This window comes from Mustela lutreola, chromosome 2, assembly GCF_030435805.1.
Source record: "Mustela lutreola isolate mMusLut2 chromosome 2, mMusLut2.pri, whole genome shotgun sequence".
Classification (NCBI taxonomy): Eukaryota; Metazoa; Chordata; class Mammalia; order Carnivora; family Mustelidae; genus Mustela; species Mustela lutreola.
The window spans coordinates 102,918,598-102,934,235 of record NC_081291.1 but is presented as its reverse complement, the minus strand read 5'-3'; the positions used below and the strand labels follow the sequence as shown (position 1 = coordinate 102,934,235).

The 15,638-nt window shown below is 41.2% G+C and overlaps 1 protein-coding gene across 2 annotated transcripts in view; it reads left to right on the top strand.

The window, feature by feature from the left end:
• The window catches only part of HSPBAP1 (HSPB1 associated protein 1), a 59,754-nt gene that overhangs the window by 32,628 nt on the left and 11,488 nt on the right, over window positions 1–15,638 (top strand). For both annotated transcript variants that reach the window (XM_059162849.1, XM_059162850.1), the window contains 3 exons: window positions 7,772–7,908; window positions 12,186–12,357; window positions 15,506–15,589. In XM_059162849.1, the coding sequence (XP_059018832.1) occupies window positions 7,772–7,908; window positions 12,186–12,357; window positions 15,506–15,589 (393 nt within the window). The remainder of the gene's footprint in view (window positions 1–7,771; window positions 7,909–12,185; window positions 12,358–15,505; window positions 15,590–15,638) is intronic.

The following is a 15,638-nucleotide window of genomic DNA, read 5'->3' as shown; positions in this document are numbered from 1 at the left end:
AAGTTTTAAGTCTTGTTTTACTGATTTAGGGCCTTAACCTCAGTGATGGCCATTTTGAGCCTGTGGTTGTTTGGGGGTTTTGTTGTTGTCTTTAGCAGACTTCATGGCATATAACAGATAACCCTGAATAGAAGTTGCCTAACTAAATGCATACAGGTGATTTTTTTTTTCCCCCTCATGTAAGGAGAGTTCAGAGCTGCAGTAGCTTGGGCTGTAATGGAGGCTATGTTATACCAAAGAACCCAAGTTTTAATTCTTTCTGTTTTAACCTTCTAAGCATGTGGCTTCCGTCCTCAGGACTTTGGAATACATCCTTGCATTCCAGGATAGCCATCATAACTATATCGCTGAAAGGAGGAAGGAAGGACAGAAGTCTGCTCTCAGCTCTCTCACTTTTGGGGAACTTTCGCAGAAGTCCCCCTAACAACTTCTCTTTAATACTTAGAATTTAATCTCATAGCCCCACTGAACCGCAGGGGAGGCTAGAAAATAGGTGTCTCTTAGCGGACATCTCCCTGAACACAGTTGGAAGATACAAAGGAATACGGGCAGTTTCTGCCACATCCTGCTCATGGAACAGCATGAAAAATTAAAGCAACATTTATTTAAATAAGAAAGTATAGTTATTACAGGGTATCTGCATGGAGCAAGCAAGTGTAGAGTCTGGGAGAATTGCATCATTTTAAAGGGAGAGTTCCAAGATGAGTCCTGCCCTCTGTACCATCATTCTTTTGTGCATTGCTCAAGATGCTCAGGGCTAATGCCTGTGTAGCAGGGGAAAGAGGCTTTTGAAGTTGGTGGAAGAGCAGTTCTCAGGAAGCCACAGGTCTGCAGTTTCAAGGGGAGTTCCTATGGCCAGATGCTTGGGGCAAGATTATTGACAGTCATTTATTTCATGGCTAATTCCATAGGTTAGCAATCTGCTGTATTTCTCACTGGAGCAGAGGAAGGGAAAAGAGACTGAGAAGAGTGAAAGCCAAATTCAATTGTTCTTGACCTCTTAATTTATTGAACCATTGTGTGATAGTGATAGACATTGCCTGTGGCTTTTTTTTTTTTTTGGTTATTTATATTGTTTCAAGTTGATATCTCCAACTACATTGTAAAGTTTTAATATGATAATAGAGATGTTTATGTCTTACAGTCTCCATCCTTGATTAGCATATCCCATGTTATCAGTCAGTTATGTTGATTTAAGTAGATTTGGTGTGGTCCTGATTCTCAACTCCCTCAGCTCCTGCATTCCATTTATGATCCTGAAATACAACTTGTAGATGACATAGTTACCTTCGCATGTAATTTTAAAAAATTGTTAAAAATACCTTACTTGTGACAGAAAGGAACATTTTAAAGGAAGTAATTTAAAGTAAAACAGCATATATTTTGGTGTGTTCATGCTCAGTGACTACACTAGAAGACATAATGAAGTAGTCAGTCCAGGTATGTGATTAAGTAAATCACCTCCAAAACCATATGCCATCCTTTTGAATGGATACCACATTCCATTTACTCCAGAAACCAGGGCCAACACTGATGCACACTGGTCTGCAATGCTCTTTTTCTGATATTGCAGACTGTGAAGGAGCTTGCTAAATTCTAGGTGAGGCTCTCCCAAATGACTGTTGTCATTTGCTTTGTGTTAGAATTGTTTAGACTTGGGCACTGGCCTGGAATGATGAAAGAATCCCAGGACCATACCTACCAGATTTATATTCGCCCAAGGGAAAAAAAAAGGATTCCAGAGCAAAATAGAGTAATTAAGTGCGCCAGCCAGTAAAAAACATTAAAGGTAAGGTAAGGTAAGGATAGATAAATGTGGTAAGGATAGATAAATGTGGAAACTAGATTTAAGCTCTGCTATGTTAGACTCTGCCAGTTGCTGAAACTAGTGAGGTATGTAAGTGATGAAAAGACAGAAAAAGACTGTAAAATGTGAGTGTTTATTCATTCTACAAATGCCTGTTTTTCAGGTACTGTGCTAGGCTAGATAGTCGCAGAGCCCTGGTCCCCTTTCCTCAGGGAGCTCATATTCTAGTGGAGAAGACAGACCAGTGACTCTAACCAGTAATGGCCAATTGTCCTAAGTGTTATGAAGTAAACAAAAATGGGCCCAAATTAAGAACAACAGGAGAGGGACTTCCTTTACATAGGGTAAGTTGGGAAGCTTTCTCCAAGGATATGATAAATTTAAGCTGATTCCTAAAAAATGAGAAGCTAGCCATGTGAAGGGAGGGTCAGGAGCTTTCTAAACAGAGTGAATAGCATATGCAAAGCCCTTGAAGAAGGGAAAATTTACCCTTTTGGGGGCAAAAAAAAAAAAGCCATTGTGACTAAAGCCTGGCCAATGAGATATGCAGAGGGTTAGAAGGCATCAGAAAGGTAAGAGGGCCCTCATCATACAGGCCCATGACTGAGGCATTTGGACCTAATTCTAAATGTAAAGCAAGGGAGTGACAGGTCTTAAAATTTTTAAAAGATTGCTCTTGCTGTCGGGACGCCTGGGTGGCTCAGTTGGTTAAGCAGCTGCCTTCGGCTCAGGTCATGATCCCAGCGTCCTGGGATCGAGTCCCACATCGGGCTCCTTGCTCCGCAGGGAGCCTGCTTCTCCCTCTGACTCTGCCTTCCACTCTGTCTGCCTGTGCTCGCTCTCGCTCGCTCTCTCTCTGACAAATAAATAAAAATCTTTAAAAAAAAAAAAAAGATTGCTCTTGCTGTAGTGAGGAGACTGGGTCAGAGGCAAAAAGAGTCAAAGTTCTTCAGAAGGAAGAGACCAAGAGAGAATGACACGGTTGCATGAGGGGGAGTGGAAGCATTTAAAGAAGTGGCATTTACACTGGGTCTTCAAAGAGAAATGTGAACTGGGGTGTGGGAGAGCTGCTGGCAGAGGGAACAGCAGAAGCAAAAGCAGGGAGGTGTGTGGTCTATACCAGGAGAGCTGTAGAGATGGTGGGGCAGAGGTCTCCTACCAGAGCCTGCGTCCCCTTCACTATTCCGGAATGCCATTTGCGGCATTTCACACATACCTTCACACATAATTTTTAAAAACAATTGAAATGCCCCTGCTATAAAATACAGGAGAATTTAAGCAGAAATATGTGATTTAATGTATATTTATTCAAACCTGACTATATTAGGAGTCATAATGAACTAATCAGATACCTGTACCTACTTGTGACCTACAAGGAAAGGTTCAATTTTTAAGAATTAAGATGAAGTCCCACAGAGTATTTCCAAAATTGTATACTTAACATTTTTAAATGAGGCTAAATAAGTATATTTGTATCTATATTTGTAGAGTTATTACTATGAGATAATATAGGCACAGACTGATCTTGGTGGATATATTGCTGGCCCAAAAGCTATGCGTTGCAGTGCTGTTGGTGGTCTGCTTTTCAAAATGGTGAGCAACTCCTGGTAAAGCTGCACAGAACACAAAGCATAGTCCTCTCTTGACTTACTGAGTATTTTTGTTTCGGGAAAACTCAGTATATATGAAAACCATGCCAAAGATCTTCTGATGTTATGTGAAGTGGAGTTGGAGTCCTACTTTCAGGGAATTAGAATCACATTTTTCAGCAGTATGAAAATTGTGCAAGATACAGAACCTTTCTTTGTTGTGTTGAGCTGCCTCCTGACCTCTGTACACTGAATACCAGTAGCACCCTCCTCCCACTTGTTATGACAGACAAGAATGTATGCGTGTTTTGTTTTGTTTTGTTTTTAACAGTACTGTCAAAAGTTGCATCCCTTGGGTTCCACGTAGAAAAATGAGTTAAATGGGTGTATCGACCTTCAATCTCATAAGGATTAAGAGAGATAATACACATGAAATGTTAGTACTGGGGTCTGGCCTGCTATAAAAATTCAATAACCAGGTGGTGATAACCTGTTAGCAATTGAAATGGTGGGTCTGGCCTTAAATAGGAGAGAAGTTAGGACTTGAGATAAGGCTTGGGAGTCTTGTAGACAAGTTGATTTAAACATTGTAAAATGCCAGGCAGAAATGAAATAAGATTTAATTTAAGAGAGATAAATGTAGAATCCCATGGCTTTTTCCTACAATCTGTTAGTAAGTCAAGGCTGAAGAGATATAGGCTAGTATAGCTAGGCCACCATTCCTAAGAAAAAGGCAGGCAAGCCAAGATGAGCTATGGCATAATTCCGTTGCTGAAACTGTCCGATAGTACATGAATGGTATAATGTCCAGGTCATTCAGTGCTGTCCATAGACAGGGTTTCATGTAGGCTGTGTCTGGGGTTGGGGAGTCAGGCTTAAGAGTGCTGTTGACAAAGGTAGTTGAGAAGATAACAACTGGAGGGGAAAGTTAATGCTACTGAGTTTAGGTGTTAAAAAAAAGAAGAGCCATGACAGTTTTTCAGATAATTTAAAAACAGCAATTTTTGGCAGAAGAGAAAATAAATTTGTCTGTAGAAGGCAAATCTACAACCTTCTGTGAATTACATGAAAGCAGATATTTTATTGTGAGCAGTTGTTTAAAAAATTCAACCAAGTAGATTCAAAGAGCCCATTGGCTTTGTTGAAGAAATCAAGACAGCATCCCATCTAGCAAGTGGGGAGAGCTAGAAGATGGAAGGTTTTTATAGAAAGAAGGCTGGGACAAGAAGTTATTAGCAAAGGTTAAAAAAGGGTTGATTCAGGTAAGAACACCTTCCTTAGTGGGAAGGGCACATGGAGTTTTATCAAGCAGAATACCTCAGCTTCCTGTGCGGGTCGGTGTGGAGATGGCCCATGCGATGGATTACCTCATTGGTGCTGACCAGAAAATTCCTGATCTACTATTTAAGACCCCATTTCTGGGAGAGGTTGAACTACAGTTAAATATTAAGGCCTGGTTTGGTGACTTGGCCTATCACTTATGCAAGTAACTCCATCCATAGTCTGCAGTTTTCTTTTTAACACAGACACTTTTCAACCAGACACTTGATTGTTCTTTTCAGCGATGGTGTCAAATAGAATTTTATGGATATAGATGATTTCTAGACTTTTCCAACTGTTGAGGTGGATGTGGGAATAGACTCCAGGGTAGATCACCCCACCAATCACCTTTATTCATTTCACTGTTTCCAGCAAGACTCAAGGTAGATTCCTTCTGTACCCACTTTGATTTCAGACATTTGACTCTTTAAGTAGCTGAACACAATTGGCAGAAAAGCCTCAGCTCTTAAGAGTCTGGGAGTGGGGGCACAAAATAGGTACACTAAATGCTATTTTCTGACAGATTTCCTTTTCTTTCAGCCTTTGGTTTTCCCGACCAATCTGCAGCTGAATTTTAGGTAGTTTAGGTCACCCTGATCTAATCATTCCCAAATAATTTTTCCTTTTTTGTCATTGCTGTCAGTCAAAGCCTCTTGCCAATTTCTCATATAACCCCTATCCCCCATAGGTAAATCTTCTTCTGTGATTCTTTCTAAAGCAGTGCTCTAGAGTAGAGTTTCTCACAGGGAGTCTTCCAGGTGACTCCCTTAGTATATGTGAATTGTGTACATGTGTGAATTTCTCTGAGGAGAGGGGTGTTACCACTCATTAGTTTCCTAAAGGAGTTTATCTCTAAGATTAAGAATCACTTCCACAAGGCTCTTCTTAGGTAAGGCAAATCTCTGTTTGTTGTTGTTGTTTGTTTCTACATTGCAAGTCTTCCTGCTACCTTTAGTTAAATTCCACACTGAGGCGTGGTGGATTGTTCAGCAAGGACCAGAATTAATTGGAAGCCTCTTCTAAGTTCCCTGCATGGACCAAGAGCCTTTCATTAGTGACTGTAGAGCACCTTCTGCTCACTTCTGTCAGAGCACTTGCCACATTATATGAGTTGATTTATGGGACTGTCTTCTATTACTAGATTTGAAAGATAGCCCTGTGTTGTGTTAGTTTATGTATTCTGAACACTGAACACCATACCAAGACCAGAACCATTTACCCATAATAAGCCAACAGATTCTTCTTTCCGTGCCAAGGAACAAATGTTTTAAGCACTTACTCTGAGACAGGTATTATGTTAGGCATGGGGAATACAGAGGTGAGCTCCCTGTGCGGAGCTTATGGACCCTATCAAGAGGGCCAGGATCTTTGCCACTCCTTGGAGCAGCTGTGTGGGAGTCGTATGTGAACGCATTTACAACAGCACTGACCTTATAAGAATTCCCCCTCTGTAACAGACATTAGTAATATGCCCGTCATCCACTACTTTCATTACTCAAAACAAAAATGAAAATGCTTTTTCTTGTCTTCCTCAAAACCACCCATTAAAGGTCCCTCTAAAATCCTCTTTCTCTTTGACTAAGGCTGTTAATGGTTTGTCTCTAAAAGTAGAAGGGGTAGATGGAAGATACTGATAACAGAAGTGTCAGCATTTAGGCCCAGGTCCTGCACATCGAAGTTTTTTGTTTTGTTTTATTTTTTAAAACTCAATAGGAAAAATTCATGATTTAAAAAAAACAAATAGGGATACCTTGGTGGCCCAGGTCATGATCTCAGGGTCCTGGGATCAAGCCCTGCATCACATCAGGCTCCTTGCTCAGCATGGAGTTTGCTTCTCGCTTTGGCCCTCCCCCATGTTCTCTCTCCCTCTCTTTCTCTCAAATGAATAAGTAAAATCTTAAAACAACAACAACAACAAACGAGCAGTTAGCCCCTTATTCCAACCTAAAGAAGAACAGAGCAGTTTGTTGAAAGCAAGAAGCTTTGCTGCTACCTCCTGGCCCCTAAGGGGATGCAAAGGATCCAGGTTTGAGAACTGTTGGACTAGATGGTATTTATAGGTCAGTAGTTGACTAGGGCATGATTTGTCCACAGAACCAGGCATAAGGAGAGCCAAGTTGGGAGCACTGTGCTGTCTATTTTAAAGTTCATTTCTCTTAAGGAGTTCATGATTTGGGGGAGCATAGCAAAAGTCATCTATGGATATGTATTTCAAAAGATATGCAGACCCTACCTGGAGGCTCTGGTTTAGTAGGTGTGAAATAAGGTTCCAGCATCTATAGTTTTAAATAACTCCATTAACCTAGGAGAAGGCTTAATGTCACTAGAGTGTAAAAAGTTAATACACTAATTACACCTAGAAATATCTGCACTGCTTTGAGAAAGTATGGCTTTCCAGCTTCCTGAGTTGAGCTTCAGAAACTTATACATTTATATTTTTATTTTTTTACATCTTTTTAAGTTTTTATTTGAATTCTAGTTAGGTAACATACCGTGTAATATTAGCTTCAAGTGTACAATATATAGTGCTTTAGTAATTCCATACATCCCCGGAAGCTCATGCAAGTGCACTCCTTAATGAGTTACATTTTAACTTTTAGAATACATGACATAACATTCTATTTTTGTCATCAGAGACTTCAAAAAACTTCTGTTTCATTGCATTGCTGTTCCTGCTGCCTGAGTTAAACATTCTTCCTCTAGATATAGGCATAATTATGTCTGTTGTTTATTTTCTCTCTCCAACCTCTAAAATGTAAGCTTCACTTGGCTGGACATACTTGTCTTTCTTATTCACTGATTCATCACAAGATTATAGAACAGTCAGTATTTGTTGGAAAAACTACTCATGGTGAGGTACTTCTATTGGTTTAAATCTATTGCTTTAAAAGATTTCTTGGATTTCTCTGGAAGCCTAACCTCCTCTGTCTATAGCATTTTCTATAAAAGAGTATTCCAACTGCCAAAAACCGAATGTGCAAGTACAAATATGTAATACTACCATACAGTACATTTGGTTGGTTCTTGACGGACTGTAACTTTATTTTCAAAACAGGATGTGATATGGTCTGACTTCGGGTTTCCTGGAAGAAATGGACGGGAAAGTACATTGTGGATCGGCTCCATGGGGGCCCATACACCCTGTCATCTGGACTCCTATGGTTGCAACTTAGTATTCCAGGTCCAAGGAAGGTAATGCACAGGTGCATGCGTGTGTGTGTGTGTGTGTGTGTTGCACAGGAAGAAGAATGAGGATCAGGCAGGTGGCAGACCCCAAGGTTTAGTCCCAGCTCCACCCTGTCAGCCTGCCTCATGACCAAGACCGATCTGTTGGCCTCTGGTTCAGTTTCCTCCCTTTTGAAGTAAGGGGGACAGGTCAAATGATGGTTTCCATGTGTGTCTCAATTCTGATCAGGATTACCTTTAGAGTCCTGATCCTAGAGCTCCAGGATTCCACTCTCAGATCAGCTAGACAACTGTCTGCTTAGCTCTGTTATGTAAGAGTCTGCATTTGTAGTGTTCAAAATTCTATTTAAAAGCAGGAAGACCCTTTTTTCAAATCTAAATAAACAAGAGTGGAGCAAGGTTGCTGAAAGAAAGAGGCTTTGCTGCTACCTTCAGGCCACTAAGGAGATGCTAGGGGGCCTGGTTTGGGAACCACTGAATGAGATGATATTTATGGCCCCTTTCAAGTCTAAATTTTAGTCTGTGCCTACATGTTGACACAATGCAGTATGTTCTTACTTTAGGTAAGTTCTTCTCCATCTGTCAGGCATACTTCTGATAGTCCCTGGTTCCAGGATTTCCGTGAGAATTTACATGTTTCTGCTAGTTGGAGGATCCACTCAGAATGTTATAGTGTAGCTTATTTTCTCCCAATTAGTGATGCTCAAGTCTCCTTTCCTGGTCTTTTGAAACATTTATAGGACAGTACAGAGGGAAAAAGAGAAATGGCCATTTCTAAGTTCTCAGACCCTTGAGACATGAAAAGGATTATCAGTGGATCCAAAAGAAACAGTGAATAAGTATGTGAATAGATTTCATAGGTGATGTATTTTGAAAACTATAAAATAGTGTAAGACAGTGCACTTCTGGATTCATTAAGTCCTTATTAAAGGATCTAGGACATTTCAGGTACATTATTATGTGTTGTGGATGCTGCAGTGATCCACGAGTACCTGGTCCTTGCCCTTAGGAAGTTGATAGTCTGAACCTTAAACTTGGTAAGAGAGGTATCATTGCAAGCAGCTGTTTCCCATGTGTTCTGAATTGGGAAAGAAATTCAGTTGGGAAAACATTATCAATGGGGTGCCTGGGTGGCTCAGTGGATTAAGCCGCTGCCTTCGGCTCAGGTCACCATCTCAGTGTCCTGGGATTGAGCCCCGCATGCTCAGCAGGGAGCCTGCTTCCCCCTCTGTCTCTGCCTGCCTCTCTGCCTACTTGTGATCTCTCTCTCTGTCAAATAAAATAAATAAAATCTTTAAAAAAAATACCTGGGTTCTTTCTGTACCATAAAATCAATATAACTTTATTTTAACTTTATAATAGAGCATATTTTCTGGTTTCATAAGCTCTGGAATAGTAAAATAACTCCTCAGTAAATACTCCTGGAGTAGGCACCATGTGTTACAGAGGGAATGGAGTTGAATGAGTAAGACACTTCTCTGCCTGGAGGGAGTTTATAGTTAGAGTACAGGCAAGCCCACAGGCAGTGTGATAGAAGGCAGAATGAACATGCTCTTGAGGAAGGTTTCATAGAGCTGTGGGACTGAAAACTAGGAGAGATATCGTTTCTGCTAGAAAGATTAAGGAAGATTTCAGAGAGGAGCTGTCATTTGTGATGGGCTTTGAAAGATGGGTGAATGGTCAAGACATGGGAGAGCAGAGCCCTAGAAAAGGATGTGGTATATAGAGAAAGAACCCTGTGAACTGTCCAGTATAAGTTGTGCATTGGAAACAAAGGGTTTAGGTAGGAAAGGGAGGTTGGAGTCAGAAGTTTACTATCAGGCAAATAACCTCTTACTCTCTTTTCAGCAAGCAGGACAATGAAACGTTTTTTGATCAAGGGATGACCTTGTGATTGACCACCTTTTCTGATTAATAAGACAAGGATGCATATGCAGTTGACCCTTGAGTAATGAGGGGGTTAGGAGTACTGACCCCCGCATTGTTGAAAATCTGCATATAACTTTTGGTTCCCTAAGAACTTAACCACTAATAGCCTACTATTGACTGGAAGCCTTACCAATAGCATAAACAGTCAATTAACACATATTCTGTATGTCATATGTATTATATACTGTATTGTTACAATAAAGGAAGTGAGAGGCTCCTAGGTGGCTTAGTCGGTTGAGCATCTGACTCTTGGTTTGGCTCAGGTCGTGGTCTCAGGGTCATGGAACCCAGCCCTGCATCAGACTCGGTGCTCAGCCCAGAGTCTGCTTGAGATTCTTTCCTCTCCCCCTCCTTCTGCCCCTCTGTCTGTTCACATGCTCACTTATTCTCTCTCTCTCAAATAAATAAATAAACAAAATCCTAAAAGAGAAAAAGTAAGCTAGAGATAAGAAAATGTTATTAAGAAAATCATAAGAAATCTAATACAGTACTGTATTGTATTTATGAAAAAACATCTGCACGACGTGGACCCATGCAATTCAAACCCCTTGTTGTTGAAGGGTTGACTGTATATTTTAAGTGGAGCAAAACAAATTGTATGTGATTGTTATCTTCATGGCTATTCCTCTAGGAACACAGCCATGAGGCAGAGGTAGGAAGTGGGATCTGAAGAGGTCAGGAGCTCTGCAACCTAGTTCTGGGCCCACCACCAACACTAGTCCGGTGAATGACACTGAACCAGCACTGGGTCTCTTTCCCACTACTTTGGAGGTAGAATTAGCCTGATGATCTCTTGAGAGTTCTTCCAGCTCTGACATTCTAAACACAGTAAATGCCAAGAATTCTCCCAAACTGGTCATAATTATGGTGGAATGGAGCAGCTTTTATCTCTAAGGCAAAGTAAGACTTTAGTGTCTACTTCTTCATTTGAAAATTGCAGCCAACTGAAAGGCACACAGTGGTCCCGCCGTAACTGCAAGGGGTCACGAGAGAGCTTTAAGCCTTTCCTCAGAACTAGTTCTCTCCCTCTCCCTTTCCCTGCCCCGTTCTTCTCCCTGTCCCCCTCTCTCTTTCTCTTTCTCTCTCTCTCCACTTGCCCAGCTGTGTATTTTTGTCTGCGTGTCTTCCTTTTTCACATTTCCCCTTCCTTGCCTCAGATGTCCCCGCTCTGGACTTGAAGTATGGGTGTGTCTGGTGTCTTGTGGTTTAAGATTTATCCACCTCAAGTTTTCAAAAAATTTTAAGTACTGAAACATTTATAGTTTTCTCTTTTTGAAAATTCCAATATTTTACCACTTTTTAGTTGGGTGGCATCATTTGGGCCTCTTTCTTCCTTGTGGATTAACTTAACACAAGGTTGACTTAAGGAATTTACAATCCAAACTGGGAGAAGAGTCTGGAAACTCTTTGATGGCTAGCAGTATGGGTGGCTGCTCTGCAGAAGATAAGAACACAGATATTTGAAAGGGAAGGGTCATTCAGGATAGCCCTAGAATCAGGGACAGAAACAACTTATGAGAGGTAGACTTTGACTTGAGTTAAGAAAGAATGATCGGATGGGGCACCTGCACCCCAGTGTTTATGGCAGCAATGTCCACAACAGCCGAACTATGGAAAGAGCCCAGATGTCCACAGGCAGATGAAAGGATAAAGAGGATGTGGTACATACAATGAAATACCACTCAGCCATCAAAGAAAATGAAATTTTGCCATTTGCAACAAGGTGGATGGAACTAGAGGGTATTATGCTAAGTGAAATAAGTCATCAGAGTAAGACATTTATCATATGATCTCACTGATTTGAGGAATTCAAGAAGCAAAACAGAGGATCATAGGGGAAGGGAGGGAAAAATAAAATAAGATGAAATTAGAGAGGGGAGACAAACTGTAAGAGACTCTTAACCATAGGAAACAAACTGAGGGTTGCTGGAGTGGAGGGACGGGTGCAGGGATGGGGTAACTGGGTGATGGACATTAAGGAGCACTGGCTGTTATACACAACAGATGCATAGCTGTACTCTACATTAGAAACTAATGATACACTATATGTTAACTAATTGAATTTAACTAAAATACATTTTTTTAAAAATGATCTTACGAACCATATCCTGTCCCAGCAATAAGGTTGCCTCAGGGCATTAGGAGATAATCCACTGGCTGCCGCCTTATCTCCACCGGGTGTCTGCCCAGGAGATTCCGCTACTGAGAGATGGGCCAAGTGACCCCTGAGATTTCCCCTGTATTCCTTTATGGACTGAATGAAAATGGAGACTTAGCTCCTGCCTTCTTAGATGTTTTGTCTCAAGTTCAGAGTACTAACTCTTACCTTTTTTTTTTTTTTTTTTTTTAACTAGGAAAAGATGGCATCTCTTTCCTCCTGAAGACACTCCTTTCCTTTATCCAACTAGAATCCCTTATGAAGAATCTAGTGTGTTCAGTAAAATCAATGTTGTCAATCCTGATTTAAAACGTTTTCCTCAGTTCCGCAAAGCTCGAAGACATACGGTTACACTAAACCCAGGACAGGTAATGGCAGCCTTAAAACACTGATTGCCTGTCAGTGCGTGCCCCAGCTAGAACTTCTTTCATGTCCTTATACCATATTGCCTCCCCACCAACACAAATGAAAATGATTTTTTTCCCTGCTGCTCTCTGCTGTTAGAAGGCTTCGGAACAAACTTCTCAGCTTCACAGGTCATGGAACTATGGGAAGAGGGAATATAGCTCTTTTTACTGGTGAAGAGGAGAATAACTTTGGAGGAAAACAAGGACTTACAATCTTTTTTTTTTTTTTTTTTTTTTTTTAAGATTTTATTTATTTATTTGAGAGAGAGTGCTAGAGAGAGCATGAGCCAGTGGCAGGTGTGGCCGGGCATAGGAGACAAGCAGACTCCCCGCTGAGCAAGGATCCCAGACACGGCCAGATCCCTGAAATCATGACCTGAGCCAAAGGCAGACGCTTAATTGCCTGAACCACCCAGACGCCCTTCACAGTCATTTTTAACAAGGTTAAGAGAAAGTGTCAAGGCATGGGTACTTGAACACCCCTGGAACGTCTATTCACAGTTACTGTCTTTTCAACTATACCAGAACCCAGACACGTAAAATGCAGTTGGGAATGCATCCAGGTGGTGAGACAACAAAGGCAGAATGAACTGAGATTGATTTGCTTTAAACAAGCATGGATGGTCCTTTTATAAAGAACTGTGTCTGAGGGGCGCCTGGGTGGCTCAGTGGGTTAAGCCGCTGCCTTCGGCTCAGGTCATGATCTCAGGGGTCCTGGGATCGAGTCCCGCATCGGGCTCTCTGCTCAGCGGAGAGCCTGCTTCCTCCTCTCTCTCTCTGCCCGCCTCTCTGCCTACTTGTGATCTCTGTCAAATAAATAAATAAAATCTTTAAAAAAAAAAAAAAAAAAAAAAAAAAAAAAAAAAAACTGTGTCTGAAACATTTCCAAAGATTTTGTTCTTAGTGCTGCTGTCCAGTAGGGAAAACCACCTCTACAACATTGGCATTTGCTATCTGATATTTTATTAATGACATGAAAGGTTTTCTTCATCTCTTAAGGAGATTTTCTTCCCTCAATTATTCCTGCTTATTTTCCTTTACTCCCTTCTCACTGGCCCTTTTCTGACTCCCTTCCCATGTGAATACTCCAACTCAATTCATTTGACTTGAGCAACGTGCTTCAACCTATTAGCTGTTGCTCCCCAGGCACCTGTCCCCCAGCCTCTGACAACCCCTCATCTATTTTATATCTCAATAGATTTACCTAATCTGGACACTTCACTTACATGCAGTCATACAAGTGGCCTTCTGTATCCGCCTTCTTTCACATAATATAATCCTACAGAATAGTATCAGTACTTCATTCCTTCTTATGGCTGAACATATTACATTGTTACACATATATTTTTGCTTATCCATTCATCTGTTGATAGACATTTGAATTGTTTCTACTTTTTAGCTATTACTGAAGAATGTTGCTGTAGACATTGGAGAACCAGTTTTTGGGTGAAGGTATATTTTCAGCTCCCTTGGTTATATACCTAGGAGTGAAATTGCTGGGTCCTGTGGTAACTCTGTGTTTAACTTTTTGAGGAATTGCCCAGCTGTTTTCCATGGCAGCTACACCATTTTACATTCCCACGAAGTAATGTGTGAAGGCTCTGATTTCTTCACCTCCTCACCAACACTTGTTCTTTTCCATTATTCCTGTTATTATCATAGCCATTCTGGTGGATGTGACATGCTTGGTAATTAATTTTTTCTTCTATTTTAATAGCCAGATTTAAACACATGGTTCTGTCTGTGGTATCAGTGTTCCTTACACCCTGCTTGTTCTTTAATCTACCAACAACTGGGTCTGTCTCTTACCACTGTCTTATCAGATGAAACATACATGAACTAATGATTTAAGTGCAGTGCCCTTCTTAGAGCTCCGTTCTCCTAAAAGGTGCTCTCTTCCTATCTCCTAGCTTCACCTTGCTCAAAGCTAATGCCACCCATTTTCCAAATCTGAAGCCCCAAACCCTTGGATCAGCCTGTCTGCTCTGCTCAAACTTCCATGGGTACTAATCTCATACTGAGTCTGGACAAATGCAGTCCTTCTTGACTCTGGCTGTTGCTTTTGTTTTCTATACCTTCCTGTTTAGATCTCTAGATCTTACTAGTTGGGCCACTGTAAGAATCTCCTGTCCTTCCCAGACTCTCCCATGATACTGCTATTTTAACTATCCCCCTACTAAAAATTTCTTAGTGAGGCACCTCGGTCATTCAGTCAGTTAAGCATCTGAGTCTTGATTTCAGCTCAGGTCATGATCTCAGGTTCGAGAAATTGCTCCCTGTATCAGGTTTTATGCTGAGTGGGGAGTCTGCTTAAGATTCTCTCTCTCCATCTGCACCCCCCCCAAAATTCCTTAATACTTACAGAATAAAAAGGAGATTCTTTGTTCTGAGTTAAGGGCCCTCCTCTGGCCCTAACCTAACCCTCTCAATTTATCTCTCATTGCCCTGTCTGCCACAGTGAGACCGACCTACTTGCTCTCCCTCAACAGTCCAACCTCCCTTGTTGGCACTACCTATCCCTCCTGGCATGTCCTAATTCTTTGCTGTCTCTACATGGTCCCCTAACCCTGGTTCAGACCACATTTCATGCATGCCAGGCTGCTCCTGCCATCCATGGTTCATGCCGATGTCTCCCTCTTCTGAGGCTCCCTGGCACCAGTGTTGGCTCCTTTGAGTCATATACCTAGTGCCCCCTTTCAACGTGCTGTTTCTTCAGTGGCTAGATTTTACACTGTGAGAAGACAGAAACTACTTCCTCTAGTTTTCCCTATACCCTTTCTCAGAATGCATGCAGCTGTTTTGCAGTGGAAAGGAGGAAAAATTAGAATCTATGTCCTTTACTAAGATTTAGTTGCAGGCAGTGCAGACCCAGGATTAAGGAGAGTAGAAGTTGGGGAAGCTGGCAATAACATCCTTTATGGAACATATGAACTCGCTGGTTAAAAAAAGAAAGGGGTTGTGAGGTTTTTTTCCTTGTTTTCCTTTCCAACAGAAATATTGCTATGAATTCATATTGATTCCTAGCTTTGTCAATTAGGGTCTGATTCTGACATTAAAACAAAATGTGCTGTTCTTGTGCTAACTTACTTTTTGTTTGTTCGCTTTTCAGGTTCTGTTTGTTCCCAGACACTGGTGGCATTACGTAGAATCCATTGATCCTGTCACTGTCAGTATAAACTCATGGATTGAGCTGGTACTTTTTTTTTTTTTAAACAAATGTAATCCCTGCTTTTAAGATATGT